The sequence below is a fragment of the Curcuma longa genome, chromosome 18, assembly GCF_044706935.1.
Source record: "Curcuma longa cultivar G26 ecotype Majalengka, Jawa Barat chromosome 18, ITB_CL_G26_1.1, whole genome shotgun sequence".
Classification (NCBI taxonomy): Eukaryota; Viridiplantae; Streptophyta; class Magnoliopsida; order Zingiberales; family Zingiberaceae; genus Curcuma; species Curcuma longa.
In genome coordinates this window covers 1,160,684-1,176,978 of record NC_133878.1, presented here as the reverse complement: position 1 = coordinate 1,176,978, position 16,295 = coordinate 1,160,684, and the positions used below count along the sequence as shown (strand labels likewise).

Genomic DNA, 16,295 nt, shown 5'->3' with positions numbered 1-16,295 from the left:
GTTGTTCTTACAGTTTATGTGACTGTGCATTCCGGTTATATTTAGTCTATGTGACTAGATACCTCTTAATGGTTTTTGTGACCATTTGCCTTTGTGGCTTCACTTGGACGAGTGGGAGATGTTGGCGGTTTCCGTAACCGCCCACCGGCGGTTTCCGTAACCACCACTACCACCACGCCACTCTCCCACGAAGTGCACGTTGTGCACTCCGTGGAGATCGCAGCCTCTCCCTATTAAAGGGAGAGGAAGGTTGTGCGATCGGTGGTGCGATTGCGTCCAAGTAAAGCAGAAGAAGAGAAGCCGCCGGTGAGAAGAGGAGAACACCGAAGGGCAAGGATTTGGTTTGTGAAATCGTGAGGGGTCTTCCGTCCGTGATCACTCCTCCGACAGAAGCAGTCCCAACCGCCGGAGTCGAGGCACGCAACAACAGGTATTTATTTTTCAATTTCTGTATACCATCAATGTACACAAAATATATATATATATATATATATATATATATATGACAATCTTAATTTTTGAAAAAACCTTAGGTAGAGTCCTTTTGAGATTGGAGGCTGAATGGGCAAACCTACTTTATGAGTTTCTGGCATGGATATGCCATCTGATCTGGTCCCTGGTCCCCCTGGTCCCTGGTCCCTCTGGGAAGGCCAGACACACATGCATGCCTTTAGGAGGCCAACAATGAAGGGGCATTTAAACCCTCCCATGACTGCAATGATTCAAACTCATGGCAAAGCAGGGCTGATGAAGAAGATCCAGATCCATAATTAACCTGCTGCACATGCATGCATGCAGTGGATCACCAGTATTAATTGCTTCTTGGCAAGTAAAAGCTAGTAAGGCTGTTCTCTAGCTAGTGTTTATTTATTTATTTATTAAAAAAATGGAATTAAAAATGTGATTTTTGAGGAACCAACTTGAGAGACCAGGCATGCAATGCAAAGTTCCCCTTGATCTATTATTACCTTCTTAATTATCTCTCCTGCAGTCTATATATATATCTCTAACCTCCTCGTTGTTTCCTTCTTTAAGTAGTTGACTTGCTCCTTGTATCATACTACTGACCACCTCTTCAGATTTACGATCCCATGCATCTCCACTACTTTTCATATCTTCTTATTGTTGTTCCTCCTTAAATTCACAGTAGTTCGCAGAGGCGCAGGAGGATGAGCTCCTTGAGCATGATGGAGGCAAGACTGCCTCCCGGGTTCCGTTTCCACCCGCGAGATGATGAGCTAATCTGCAACTACCTCGCGAAGAAGGTGAATAATGAGGAAGCAGCCAATCGTAGCGTCGGTGGTTTTCCGGTGATCGTCGACGTCGATCTCAACAAGTGTGAGCCATGGGACCTTCCTGGTGCGCAATATAACTTCGCATGCAATTCATAATTTCCACCTCATTAAGAACGTGCATCTCCAGAAACCTTTTTTATGATCTCTTAAACGAAATTCGATCGATGACGATCTTGGTGTTCTAGAAAGGAAAGGAGTTTCGAGTTTCCTCTTTTTAAAGAAATTATTCCTTTCAAGTTCTCTTTCAGTTTTGGTGTCTGTGTGTTCTTGATCTTGTTACGTGCACTAGATGTAATTTTTCTTATTTAAAAGGTACAGAAGAACAAATCCGTCAAAAAATTCACCATGAAAAATTAATTACAAGGTACCTGAAATCATAGTTTCCTTTTTTCTATTAGCTATGAAAAGGAGTTTAATCTAGAGATGATTATCAGCACATATATATTCTTCTCCTCTTCTTCAATGGCCATCAGCTATACCATACATATACTATATTGATCTTTCTTGTTGTGATGAGACAGAAGTGGCATGTGTTGAGGGGAAGGAATGGTACTTCTTCAGCCTGAAAGACCGCAAGTACGCCACCGGGCAGCGGACAAACCGAGCCACCAAGTCGGGCTACTGGAAAGCCACCGGAAAAGACCGACAAGTGAACCGAATGGGTGTGCTTGTTGGTATGAGGAAGACATTGGTGTTCTACGGAGGCAGAGCTCCAAATGGTAGCAAGACTGATTGGGTCATGCATGAATTTCGCTTGGATGAGGCCCCTAATCCATCCAAATTCTCCTCCAAGGTGCATAAGATTAAGTTTAATTAATTGTCTTCTCGATCAAAATTGAGTTTGGTAAATTGCTACCATTGACGTATGATCAGTTTCTTATCAGTATGCTTGCTTCCAACAGGAAGATTGGGTTTTGTGCAGGGTATCCTTCAAGAGCAGATCACTAATACAGAAGAAGACCAATATCGAGAAATGCCAAGATGATACAAATTCTTCCTCCTTGCCTCCCCTCGAGGACACCTACATATCCTTCGACCGAGTTCTGCGTGGCTTGGAGGGGTATGAGCAAGTACCCTGCTTCTCCAACCTCGTCTCGGATGGTGCTACAGCTCCTCCTATGGCCTCAGCAGATGTGGATCGTCACGATAAGAAGCTCATCGAGAACTCCCTAAACCAGTTCAGCTCAATATTGGAAGGGTATTCCAAAACTGAGAAGCCTCCAAATGTGAGTCAGGGGAACTTGGGGAGCTACTTAAGAGACAATGGTGCTTGCTATATGTGGAATCCCTGTTAACTTATTACACTAACTGCCAAGCATCTGCCATTTCTTTGATTTTCTTCAGGAATGCATTGTGTTTGATAGTTGCAATATCCATCAGTATAAATCTCAACATGACATACACAACAATTGCACTTGCAGGTTCTTTTTTAACTTGACAAATCTTGATCAAATGATGAAATTTAGTTGAAATTGCTAATGTCTCCTTAGCATCATGCTGAATTCATCCAAAAGCTTCTCAATACTTCTCCTAGATGTCAACATGTTATCGATCTCAAACGCTCTTAACTCTTCCCGTAAATCTGCAAAGATGATATAGTAGAGCATTTAGTGAAGACCGCAGAGAACTGTAGATAAGTGTAAATCAATTTTTCTTCGGTTTGTTAGACAAATAGTTCTACTTATTTTATTAAATCCTAGGTCAAGATGCAGGAATATCATCTACCTAATTGTCTCATGGCTTTGAGTGGAAGGTTTGTGCCATTGATACTGAAGAAATTCAGGAAGTTCCTCATAAGCTCTGGGGTGTCAGTAGAAACCAAAATCTCTCTCTGCAATAGGAAAAGGGATCGATACTAGTGAAGAAAACCCAAAAGAAGAATAAGATGAAATGTGAAGATTTTACCTTAAAAGTCTTCAGGCTATCACAGTATCCTGAAACAATCATAAGTAGCCGCAACTTTTCAGACACTGAAAAATGATACCAATTCAAGTTCTAGGTGAGTTTTGTACAGTTGGCTTTTGAATTCTAATATATTCCTTTGTGTCAGGGTATCCAAATTCTCTAGCTTCTATTTAACAGTATAAGGAAATCTAAAATGGATTGGTATATCGGAAGGAAACATAGTAGATTTTGAAGAAGTGCCTTATGATGTTTAATTTGGTTACCTAGAAACGAGATCACCTCAACTTGAGCAGATTCTTCTTGTTTAAGAAGTTCTGCGACCGAAATGCCAATTGAGCTCATCCCAATTGTATTGGGTATGTTTTTGGACCTTCCTCCTTGCAACAACAAAGAAAAAATTGTGTCAAAAGTACCCAAAAGAATGAGAATAGAACAGTCTCAGCGCAACTTCGAACTTTCATCATGTCAAATCATTTTGATCTGAAGAACATACTACCATTAGGCTAATTCAAAATTCATCCAAAAATGGATTTAAAAGTTAGGATTGTGATAATTGTACCTGAAACTCTGCCCCATTTCTTGAAATCTTTATAGAGTATATCCCTCACCCTAAGATCTGATATATCTGATATTTTGTGTTTCACTGAAAATATAAGTTTTTTTATTAGTGCAAACATGAAATGTGAACAACAAGAAGAAGAAATAGAAGAGCCCAACATCCCAACTATTTTGAATAAGCTCATGTTAAAATGTTGTATAATTTTAGTTGTCCATTGAACTCTAATTAAACTTAAATGAAAATTATCATATCATGATTACTTATTTTTGTTTATTCATGACAATTTTGTTAGCATGAAAATCGATGATATCTTGCCATTAGGCATACTTTTAGGTGGTGTTGTATCCAAAATTTACAATATATTCAACTTTAAATATTTTACTTGGATACCATGAACTCACATATATGATAAAGTCCACTGCATCCAAATCGCCCTGATCCTCTAATCAAGAGTGTAGCCATGTATCTGTCTTTAGATGTGCACTCAGAAGAACTCATATTTTTTGTGTCTAAGAGGATTCCTGATAGCTGCAAGTAACACCAAATGCAACTTACAATTGTTTTGACTGATCATTTATCATAGACATCAATCAGTGTTTGCCCCGACTAAGAAATATAATTCTCATATAAGATAATAAATGATTGCTTAAGCAACATAGATAAAACAATGATGAGTGAAGCTGCAAAAAGTTTTTTAAAATGATGAATAGAGAACCAAGAGCTGCTGTAAATTCATGTCTACTGATAGAAAAATAATGTAGGAGATGTTATGTTACCAATAATCTGCTAAAGCCATTCCCTGCTAGGATCTCTGGTGATGTCTCAGCATACTTTTCAGATATTAGTGTACAACATGAACCACCCTGTTTCAATCAGAAAGCCATGAACATACATATTGTTGGATAATTTTCTTCAAAATAAAAGGTTTCCGAGGAGTTTCCAAAACATGACTGCTAGCTCATGCAACTCAAATGAAAATTTTAGTCTAACATCTAGCTTTTAGAAGAAGTTGGAGCTTAGGCTTATCCTCTTGTTCTTCTTCTATTCTTCATATGTGTACCCATGTCCTATCGTGTCAGCACAAAGGGGTTTCATCGAATTTGAGAGGACAAAATAAAAAATCTCACCATCATCTAACTTTGACCGAAACCTTTTTCATTCATAGAATTTAATAAGTACCACCTTGTCATGGAAAGATATCCAACCCTTGATTGATAGATAAAATCACTAACTAATTTACAATGCAATTCACCATATGTGATCAAAATTGAGTAAATATTATTGACAGAGTTGTCAGCCGTGTTTATATGAACCATATTTTGTTGTTTTATTGTAAAATCATGTTTTCACTCACCAATTTGAAGAAATGGGCACTGCTAGTAAGTAGTAACATGGTACATCACAATATATTTTTTTTCCTTTGATTTTGATGTAAAAAAGAGTTATCATTTCTAAACATTAGTTCTTAGTTTTAACAGTTCAGTTCATGGAACAATAATGCTTTTGTAAAAGAGAGTTACAACTCTTGGTTTTCATAAGGAAACATAATGAAATAGCATTGACTACAATGATGTTGTTTCCTTTAAATTTTAATTAAGACTTGACCAAAATCATATTTTACCTAAACCTGACTGTATGTCACAAAATGTTAAAACAAAAATTGTTAGGGAAATAATATTATGTTATAGTTTGGTTAATCACATTGTCTTTATGTGTCGATAATATAATTAAAGTTAGATGCATTTTGAGGTTTAATATATGCATCAAGTGTTCAAGCAATTAGATATATAGTGCATATGGTGACCATAGAGATCATGAGCATGAGGATTTAGTAAACTTCATTTGATCATAGAGATCATAGGCTTGAGGATTTAGCATATGTATATAAACTTCTGACCTCCTATTACTTGTCCTTTTTCATTCTTTTGTCTGATGTCTGTCTATTTTGTATGTCATGCTTAAAATGCTATTTGTCCTTTTTTGGACCTGATGATTAGTTGGATGCTTTAATGGTGTGATAGCATACCTCTTTCGGGTTGAATTCTTCAACAGGTGTATCTTTTACTCCCTGCAACAACAACCAAGGCCTAACTAATTAGTGTCTCTCCTTTCAACTGTTCCATTAATAGATTTTTTTATGAAATTGTAATGTACCTCTTTTTTGGGTGGAAACTTGTATCCATTTACCAATATTAGCTTCAAATTTCCAAACCGGTTGTGATAAGCAAGATCAATCTGTGCTTGTTTTTTCAGAACGATCAGTATCAATTATCTTAACCTAAGGTGAGAGATTACAGTAAGAGGAGATCACCTCATCAATGAAAACTAGAGATGATTCGTCGACTCGGCATGTCTTTAGCAACCATTTGAGCTCCGAATGCATCACAAAATCTGAACGTCTGCAGTTGATGACAGGCAAAACACAGATTTGGCTACTCGGTCTAGTTTCACTCAAGAAAAAGGCACAAGCAATGGTGGAAACAACAGATCCAACATCTGACACCACAAACCATGATATCTAAGGAAAAGAAGGATATGTATTTCCATTGTTATGATAAGCAAATTGCATTGATTAGCAAGTAACAATACCATCAGCCTCCTGTCCAATCACAGCGTGTAAGAATTTCCCTGGAACACCACCTTTGAGCTCAACCTTCGCTGCCTTCAAATACTGGTTTAATCTATCGACACTCTCGCACAATTGCAAGACTGAAGCATCATCTGTCAGCGAGATGGTACTGTAGAATGCTGCAGCAGACTGAGCTGAACAAGTAATGGAAGATCTGCTATTTGTTGTGAGATCTGTTCCGGCGTCAGAGTTACTGTTTTGTAACTCATCAGCTTCACTGTAGCACAGTGATTGGACCTCTTCGAGCTCAGACTTCAGTTCTGAGATGCCCAACTTGTCTCTCCTGCTGCTGGAGACAGCTAGAGCTTGCTTGTTCTCGAGCTCCCATATGCGTGACAAGGAACCTGAAATGCTTGAGCTCGTCACGCCTTGTGTTGAGAAGTTAGAACCACTCATGCTCCTCTCATGAATTTGATGATCATTGACCTTGTGAGGTTTCTGAAAAGAAGCAGAATTATTCAGTGGCAAAGAAATCAATGAGAACTGTAGTTTGGGATGTGGGGAATCATTCTGACCTTGCTCTTTCCATTGCTTAGCATCCTATTGATGTTACCGGGGAACTGAAGCAGAGACATGATGGGTCCTGTGCTTTGGTCGGATACGTTAAGAATTGGCTGCTGCAGGCGGTAGCAATTGGAAGAAGAAGAAGAAGAAGAAGAAGATAGAGAAATCGACAAAAAATTCTAACCATTGTGGACTCCGCTCGATCGGCTTTGCAGAAATCGCCAATTGTAGTAAGCTGTTTGCTGTAGCTTGGGAAGCAGAGGAGTTCTTGGAAGAGTCACTACAGTTTTGGAGTTTTTCCTGAGATTTGGTCTTATCCTGCTTTGGATCGTTGGAATGAACGTTTTAAATAACATTTTAACAAGGAGGTGTTAAACACCCATCCAATGGAAGAACTGGCATGCATCATGTTGAATGCGTTGGCTTAGTTCATTATTCTAAACTTAAGTTTGCACATTAGATTTCTCATAGAATTCATCATCCCAACAGTTTCACACAGTCAATCTCACAATTATATACAAGAAAATAAATTGAAATGCTGCAGTTAATTATGACAAGAAGAGCATTGTCTCGCCTTTGTTGAAATTCGATGCATCATTTTAGTAAGTCTGTTCTATCGTAACCAATTCAACTATATCCTAGAGATAAAAATTGAATCCATCTAAGTCAAACAGGCCAATTAAACTTGCTCTGCTATGCAAACTAGCCGTATTGATTAGCTAAACCAAGTCAATTAATCGAGCTAAGTATGTTGATCAATCTAATAGCGCGGGTAGCAGTGCAATTACTTGTCAGATCTCCCACTAATATTATTATTATATTTCTCTATTTAAACAGCCTCCTCCACTAATATTTTAAATATGTTCATCTGAAATTCTAATGATTGTTATCTATATCTTGTCCCTCTCAGTGTGAAATTTCCTTGTTGTAAATTTTTAATCGAAACATGTATATATTTTATTTGGTAGAAAAAGTATAGAAAATAAAATGAATTATAAATATCTGAATGGATCAAACTACCAACTGATAAAATGTCTATATTATAATTCACGATTCTAATACTCAAATAAAATATGATGCTTTATAGCTATGGATCGATCATAAAAGTCGACTGTTAACCTCAATGTAAATTAATGAAAATTTTTTATAGAACTGATAATTTTTAAAATTAATTAATTCATAACAAAATTATTTATCTATTTAATACAAATACATTGAGAATGTTGATTCTTAAAATTTTATGCATAGTCGGCTTTGGTTGTTCCAATGTACATGGAAATCATAAAAATAATATCAACCTGTACGATCTGAGACTGTGTCAATAAATATTTATTTAATATTATATTTTAATTGTACTAAATATTTGACTTTTTTAACTGAAAAAAAAAAGTGACAAATTAAATTGATGCGTAAATTTATTGATGATCGAAACACAAGCTGACAGCTAAGATCAGAGTCAGACATGATGTTCTCATGCAGTTCGAAATTGACCGTAATAATTAGACAAATCGAACCGGGTTTGACCAGATTCACTGTTCATTTTTCTTTTTTCTTTTTTTATTACTTTTTTAAAATTACAAATAATCCCAACGTGTTTACGTTGACCTGTTGACTTGTAACTTGACTGGCTCGTTGACCACCCGGTTCTTAATCTGCAGCGAGTTCTCATTTTGTTTATTCCAGTTTCATTATGAACAAAGTGTTATAATATGAATTAATAAAATTGTTTCAATTTAATTAAAATTATAATAAAAATATATATTATTATATTAAAATATTTTTTTATCAATCTAATTAAAATTATTTAAACTCATCAAAATTATTGTGGGGTTTGATGTTCGGTCTAATTGACTCCGCCGGACTGAACCGGCACGGCCTGAATGAGAAAAAAAAATCGGGTTAGTTTTTGAATTTCACTAGGCCATTAAGAATCGGATAAAGCAAATTGGCTTTAGTTCAGACTAATTTATACTCCGAGAGGAAGGTACTTGTCGCTTTCGCTCGTTTATTCCGCCTCTTCCGAGCCTCCTACTCCGCCTCTCCGTCTCCGAGAGAGCCGCCGCCGGAAGATCACTGCCGGAATCACCCACCTGGGGTTTTGTCGAGTCACTTGGTGTCAGTTTCGTGGTTGATTTTGGTTTCAGTTTCTTATGGAGGATTCGGCAGGCCCATTGGACTCGGCTTACACGGCATCGCCGCCCTCGAGCTTTCATCGCGAGGTAATTCCTACCGAACAATGAAGCCCTTTTTGCTTGTTGTTCGGAGAGTAAGTTTTTTTTTTAGTGGGGATTAGTGTTTTTTGTTTGGGGTGTCTTTTTGCTTGCAATTCTACTGCGTCAGATCATAGTGTTTTTTTTTTTTTATCAGTGGTAAGTTTTGCCCCTAAAGCTTGTTTTTTCCTATAATAAAAAGGATTCTTGTTTTGATAGTTGGGTGAACAAGGACGATGAGCTCTTTATTTTCTTGTTTCTATCCGATCTTGGCTGAGTTTCCCTGGTGGGAGTTAAGTTCTGGAGCTGATGTTCAAATAGCATTCTCCTTTTTTTTTTTTTCAGAGATAGGCTAAATCTGGTGTTCTCTAGAGCTGAAGGAATGGTTTGTGGAGGTTTAAAAATGAATATAACAATCCCATAGTCGATGAGATACGTGATTGATGAACTTGACGATTGCTCATGTTATTATCATCATCATTGAAAATGCCAAAAGGGTGACCGTAGTTCGCCCAAAAAATCTAAAAACAAAGCATTTAATACAATGGATGAAAAAATGAAAACAGAAGAAAATAAGGCACTCTTCCAGATTCCAGTGTATGTCTATTCTACCAGATTTCCTACGAAGTGGAAGTGACTACTACAGGGATTGTCTTGATTTATCAGAATCCATCATGGACCATCAGAACAATATGAAATAACCTGTGGTGGAATGCTGGGACCTGCAACTCCAGACTTGTAGGCAATTGAACCATAGGTGGAAGGTGTCCCCCATATCTTAGAATATTTTTCTGATTTTGTAGCTTCTAGAAGACAAATAATGTGTTGAACCAAGGAATGTGCTCTTTGCAGTGACAATTGCCCATATTATTATTATTATCTGCCATTGTTTAAACTTGCTATTTGTTTATTTACAGAAATGTGTTAATAACTTATGAAACTATTTAGGTTCTATTTTTATAGCATTCTCTAACATACTGAGCATTTGCCTTTACTAACATTGATATTTCACTAACATAGATGCCTTTGCAGTCATCTGACAAGGATGCAAACACCTTAAGGGAGGTTGTACATGCACATAATTCTCGACGACCAAACCTTGCATCCTTGCAAATACCTGTGAGAACGTTGGAAAGTCCAATGCCTTCTGCAAGGGCACATGCTTTGTCCAGTCCCAGTTCAGCAAGTGCAGGCCTACCACCCAAGCCAAATTCAACAAGGACAAAATCATCTATTAGAAGTGTCTTCTCACAGAGGAGTCTTAAGACAAAAGGCTCAATTTCAGAAGGTGACAGAACAGTTCTCCTGATTCCTGGAACATCTTCTTCAGGACAACAAGACAATCCTTCAACATCAAGGCAGTTTTCTTTTATCAAGGTTTTATCCTCTGTTTCAACCAAGAGAACATACTCTTTACCTGTTACACCAGTTGGCAATCAAGGTCCATCTACTGAACAGGAAAGACATGTTGTGGACCTCTCTTCTCTGGAAGTAAGTCTTATATGTTCATTTTCTGTATAAATACTTTCTGGTGCCAATCATTTGTGTTCTTTCTTTATCTAGTTCATTTTTAAAAATTCTACCTTTTTTTTTTTTCTTTCAATACTCGTGCAACCTACAAAATTCATAACTTCTATCTTCCTTGATGTGTGTGAACTGAAGCTTTTTCTATTAATCCCTTGCCCCTTCCCATGCCTAAGTCAATTTAATTGTCGATTTTGCACATAATGATCACCTGATCAGTATGCTAATTCGCTGTAATACAGTCTATTTGATTGAATGGTTTGTAGACTTTCAACTTGTGTGATCAGCTTGCTTGGACACTGGTTTTAATTTGCTAATCAAACATGCTTCACTTTTTATAATAGGCTTCTAAATTCTTGATATGAGTGAGAACTCTTCTAATTGTTCACCTGGTGTATGAATTTATGCATAACTATGTTATCAAAAGTAGATCTTGCTTAGAGACTATCTGACAGTAGGCTGAAGGATGTATTTCAATAGTCTAAGTTCCTACATAGAATAGCATTTCTCAAACTGTTTGCTTTGCATTTTTGTTTGATTCAACAGAAAAAAGATGCGGAGATGCAGATCAGACGATCACTTTCAGTACCTGGGAATGCCAAAAATAGAGGTTTACGGAGAATGGATTCAATCGGTTTAATACGAGTTATTTCAGCAACCCCTCGTCCTGTCATGACTGACATTACCATCGAAACTGATGCAGCTATAGAGACAGTCAATGGTACTTTATGAACTGCAAATTAAGCAATATGACCTAATTCATGATCTTGGATTTATTTTTACTCATTTCTTTGCGAGTGCTAGGTGGGAGAAGCACGATGTATTTTTTACTTGCTATGGTTATTGTACAAAATATTCGTGGACAAACTGAAACTTAATATAAATTTCACACACTTATTGAGTCTACCTTTGTTGATTGGGGTAAAGCTCATTCCATACCAAAATGATTTTGGAATGGAATGGACTTTGCAACATGCTATGAGAGCTAAGGCTTGTATCGTTGAGTCATAATGGGAAGCTACAATGCTCCATGCCTAATAGCCCGACATAAATAAATATAGTGGCCCATTAGGTCTAAATATTAGAAGGGTATCCCCTCTCAAATAGGGATGGAATAGGCTCCACCCTATATATATATATATATATATATATATATATATATATATATATATATATATACACTCCGTCCTTAAATAACTACTCATTTTGAGATGGAATGATTTCATCTCCAATTTAACCTATTATCATAGCTAGATTCATACCTCTTGGTTATGATGGGCATAAGAGGGTCTATTAAAGCTAGAATGTTCAGCACATGAAAAGGAACGGTGATCCATTATGTCTATAAACTAGAAAAGTGTTCTCTCAAATGACTAGTCATTTTGGAATGAAATGGACTCCATTTCAATTTAATATTGTATCAGAGCTACACTCGTACCTGAGTTATGAAAGGCATTAGGAGGTAGTGTGTTGAAGTTAAGATGTTCTATATCCATTGGTGTCGTATGGACAAGTACAATAGTCCATTATGTCTAAATATTTAGAGGATATCCCCTTCTAAAATAGCTAGTCATTTTGGGAAGGAAAGGGATCATCACAATTCAACGACAACCTTATATTGGCTTACACATGAAGGGACTAATACTTGGATTTTAAGGTTGATTGGTTAAATCACTCTTTTCAAAATGCTTGAACTATTAGGAAAGATATGTTAACTCTCCCCCTTCATGTGCTAGTAGGGTACTTCACTTCATTGGCCCTGACCTCTAACACATGAATTAATTGGATTTTTTTTTTTTTGACACTAGCGGGATTCCCCACCTCTTGGTTTCATACTATGTTAAGGTTGATTGGGTAACTACTTCCCTCAAAAGCTTGAGTTGTTAGAAAAGAGGTCAATTTATATAATATTATTAACATGGATGATACATGAGTTTGCAGTAACTGAAGATGTTAGTGAAGATATTCCAGAAGAAGAGGCTGTCTGCCGAATATGTTTCATTGAACTTGCTGAAGGAGGAGAAACACTTAAAATGGAGTGTAGCTGCAAAGGAGAACTTGCACTTGCACACCAAGAGTGTGCAGTAAAATGGTTTAGTATTAAGGGAAACAAGACATGCGATGTATGCAAGCAGGAAGTAAGAAACCTACCCGTAACATTGCTGAGATTACAGAATAATCAGACTGTTCGTAGACATGCTGCAAATGCAACTCATCAGCAACAAGTTGCTCAATACAGGTTATGTTTCTCATTTTCTGTGTTCCTTAATATGGATTGGCAAACTTCATATCATTTCAATTAGAAGAAACTGTGATTCTATATCTCCTGTCCGTGTCCTATTCCTAGAGAACTGCTATAAATCTAATCAATCTTGGATTTTCAGAAGAACTTGTGCAAACTTATTGATTTCATCTACCAGTTACTAATTTCTTAGATAGATTTACAAGCCCCATTTATTTCTAGATTATTATTTTTTTTCCTTTCTGCAGTAATTAACCATGCATCCAGTAACAAGTTTTCTTATTCTGATTAACGACTTTTTTGCTGAAAGTATATCTGGCATTTGGTTTTTGCAATTGTTTGTGTGTTAATCTTTAAGTATGTTTGAATCATTCTTTTAGAATATGGACAAAAGGTTACTGTAGCAGAGATAAGAATGATAATATGAATTTGTTAAATTTAAAAATACAAAATACAAATATCGAGGAGCTATTATTAGGTGTAGTTCTAGTTGAAGATAAAACAACAAAAAATATGTTGAGATGACATCAACATGCTCATAGAATTAGAAAAGTTGAATCAATTAGATTGGAAGATGTGTGCAGTTGAGGGGGACTGGAGAAAATATTAGTCAATCCAATAAAAATAATTTATTTGATTTAAATAATGGTATAATCTTACATAGAAGAGCTTCATGATGCAAGGCAAAGTAAGGTAGGTTTTGGAAATCTCATTCCTGCCCTGCTTACTTTAATCCCCTTGCAATGCTCCCATGTCATATGCTAAGTTTCTCCCACCCCACATGAGATTCGTTCACCCTCCCTGCCCTACACCGCCCGCCTCATCCCAATATTTTCCATTACCAATTATAAGTATGAATTAATAATTAAAAGTATACATATGACATCAACTAATCAATAAATAACTTTTATATGGATTATATATATATATATATATTATAAAATTAAATAAGCTGGGATAGGGTAGACTGGGCAGGACATTAGGTCATCCCGTTCCTGTCCCACAAGTGAATTGTAACTTTCTAACCCATACCCATACTGTTTTATAGTTGGGGTAGGTAAATCTGCTTCAACCAGGGAAGATTAATGAAGGTTCGGGGTAGGGCATATTTGGCCATCCCTATGACTAAGGACTAAGGTTGGTCAGAGGAGAGGGAAATTGTGGATGGAATATTTTGATGGTTTTCAACACATCAAACATTGAGTTGCAGGCTTTTCTATCTTGCCCATTCTAGAACATTTACTTTTTTTGCTTATGGTTTTGGAATGAAAATGTTGTTCAAATATGTATTCATTTTGTTATCCTTTTATGGAGGTTATCAAAGAAAAGTTTGATTTTTAAAATAAATAATTGTTATGATTAATTTCAAGATGATGACACTTGAATAACATGAGTTTGTGCCAATTATGATTAAATTGTTAAGATTTTGGTCAGACTATGCTTATATTTGTCAAGAAGTAAAACTGGAATCGTGCAGACTGTTTTCTGCCCAAGCTTCGAATCCAAATTTATGCCTTGAATATATTAGAAATACCACATTGACCTGCAGGTTGTACCTTAATAAATGTATTACTATGATCAATAGACCATTATTTAACAATTTACAGGATTTTGGCTTAATCTTGTGGCAATGTATGCCTTTGACTTTGAGTATATGTTAGTTTTAACTGATATTTCTTCATTTTCCTGACAGGGTATGGCAGGATGTCCCTATTCTTGTCGTGGTCAGCATGCTTGCCTATTTCTGCTTCCTGGAGCAACTCTTAGTAAGACTTTTCAACTTTCAAATACAATTTGTATTATTATTATTATTTTTAATGATTTCCAACACACTTGTTCAATTTAGTTTCATCAGTTTTCATTTACTTTCAACTAAAACTTTAATCTAACAGGTTAGTGAATTGGGTCCCCGTGCTCTTGCCATATCTTTGCCATTTGGTTGTGTTCTAGGTCTTCTCGCATCCATGATAGCTTCAACAATGGGTAATCATCTTTCTCTTCCTATGGTTTTGCAATTTCAGTTCTCCAATATTTTCTATTAGCTTTCATATATTCAGTATCCTTTTTTTTTATCATACAACAAACCCTAATAGCGTGAATTGCGATTGCCTCATTGTTGTACTCAATCTGTGTTTTATAGTGCTTTCTGTCAAACCATGAATTTGACTGTTCTATTTCCAGTGAGCCAGAGCTACATTTGGGCCTATGCATCGTTCCAATTTGCACTTGTGATCCTCTTTGCTCATGTTTTTTATAGTGTGGTAAGGTGGTGTGATTCGTCAGATGGATTTCGTAGCCCAAATTTCTTTAATTTTTTAATACAGAAGCTGAAAATTCCCTTGTTGATTCTGCAGCTGAGACTAAGCCCCGTGCTCTCTGTTTTACTTTCTTCATTTACTGGGTTTGGTATTTCAATCAGTACGAACTCTTTGCTCATTGAGTATTTAAGATGGAAGGCTAGGAGAAATTTGCGCTCTGTCCAACTTAATCAGAGTCAGCAGCAGAATGAAACCAGAAACCTTGCTGGAGTTGAAAATGGAGATGACACAAGGCAGCAAGACTTGGAGAACCAGATTCAAGATCCTAACCCTTTGCAACATGGACAAAATCATTCGTAAAGCCTTTAAGGTATTATCTACCAACTTGATGCAAGAGCTCAAATTTTGTGTGCCATTCTCCACTAAGTTTGGAAGAACATGACTAACAAAAAGCAGGACAAAATGTGGATGAGGGCTATGAATTGCACGATTTGAGTTGTGTGTTTTCCACATGATTTCTCTGTAAAAACCAATGAAGTTGGTCAGAAGCGTTCGGGGAGACAAAAGGAGCTAAAATGAATCTACAGGTGATTTCTCTGTGGTAAATAACTGAAAGTTTTAAGTACTCCAGTAATTTCAGTGTGCATTGTTTTTTTGTTCTTTGTTGGAACGTTGTAAGTTGTGGCATTTGATTGTTTTTTAATGTATGGCGATAATTGGCATCATGTTGAAGGCGAGAATGTTAAGTTGGTGATTATGATGTAATGGTAAAAGTGAGACGGACTCGCTAGTCAATGAATGTTAAATCAAATCAATCGAACTTTATTATTAAAATTGAATAAATTAAATTGAATATAAAATCAATTAATTAGATTAATTATTGAATAATCGATTGATATCATATCATTAGTCAATTATGATAGTCGACTATATATATTTTTAAATTGTTATAATTCATAAATAAAATTATAATCGATTGATTATAATGATTTAATCAAATTTTAAATTTTACAATCAGATAGAATTATCTAATATTTCAATTTAATTGAGATTTTACTCGCTTAAGCACGACTGCACAAGCAAGCTGTTCCTGTTGAGATCGGCTTTCGGATGCGTCGCCAGACCAGTCAGCATGGAGGGGTAGGAGAGGGGGTTGCATCCGCCGGAGA

The 16,295-nt window shown here is 36.4% G+C and overlaps 3 protein-coding genes across 4 annotated transcripts; 2 read left to right on the top strand and 1 right to left on the bottom strand.

The window, feature by feature from the left end:
• Positions 1 to 1,169: 1,169 nt before the first annotated feature.
• On the top strand, positions 1,170 to 2,655 carry LOC141812215 (NAC domain-containing protein 21/22-like). The gene is made up of 3 exons (XM_074700261.1): positions 1,170 to 1,359; positions 1,817 to 2,088; positions 2,198 to 2,655. Exons 1-3 carry the CDS (start codon positions 1,170 to 1,172, stop codon positions 2,588 to 2,590), a joined length of 855 nt encoding a protein of 284 aa, XP_074556362.1. The 3' UTR covers positions 2,591 to 2,655.
• Positions 2,656 to 2,770: 115 nt separating this feature from the next.
• Positions 2,771 to 6,963, bottom strand: LOC141812214 (uncharacterized). The gene is made up of 12 exons (XM_074700260.1): positions 6,904 to 6,963; positions 6,349 to 6,826; positions 6,071 to 6,255; positions 5,914 to 5,994; positions 5,786 to 5,827; positions 4,536 to 4,622; positions 4,161 to 4,287; positions 3,760 to 3,843; positions 3,464 to 3,577; positions 3,201 to 3,265; positions 3,021 to 3,126; positions 2,771 to 2,877 (listed from the first exon to the last, which is right to left on the bottom strand). The coding sequence occupies exons 1-12, from the start codon at positions 6,961 to 6,963 to the stop codon at positions 2,771 to 2,773; spliced, it is 1,536 nt and encodes a 511-aa protein (XP_074556361.1).
• Positions 6,964 to 8,908: 1,945 nt separating this feature from the next.
• Positions 8,909 to 15,899, top strand: LOC141812213 (uncharacterized). 2 transcript variants are annotated; one of them, XM_074700259.1, is made up of 8 exons: positions 8,909 to 9,111; positions 10,135 to 10,593; positions 11,173 to 11,347; positions 12,568 to 12,865; positions 14,562 to 14,634; positions 14,761 to 14,851; positions 15,050 to 15,129; positions 15,223 to 15,899. In XM_074700259.1, the coding sequence occupies exons 1-8, from the start codon at positions 9,043 to 9,045 to the stop codon at positions 15,484 to 15,486; spliced, it is 1,509 nt and encodes a 502-aa protein (XP_074556360.1). In that variant the 5' UTR covers positions 8,909 to 9,042; the 3' UTR covers positions 15,487 to 15,899. The 2 variants fall into 2 exon arrangements, with proteins under 2 accessions (XP_074556360.1, XP_074556359.1); XM_074700258.1 differs by having other exon boundaries at positions 10,123 to 10,593.
• The last annotated feature ends 396 nt before the right edge of the window (positions 15,900 to 16,295 follow it).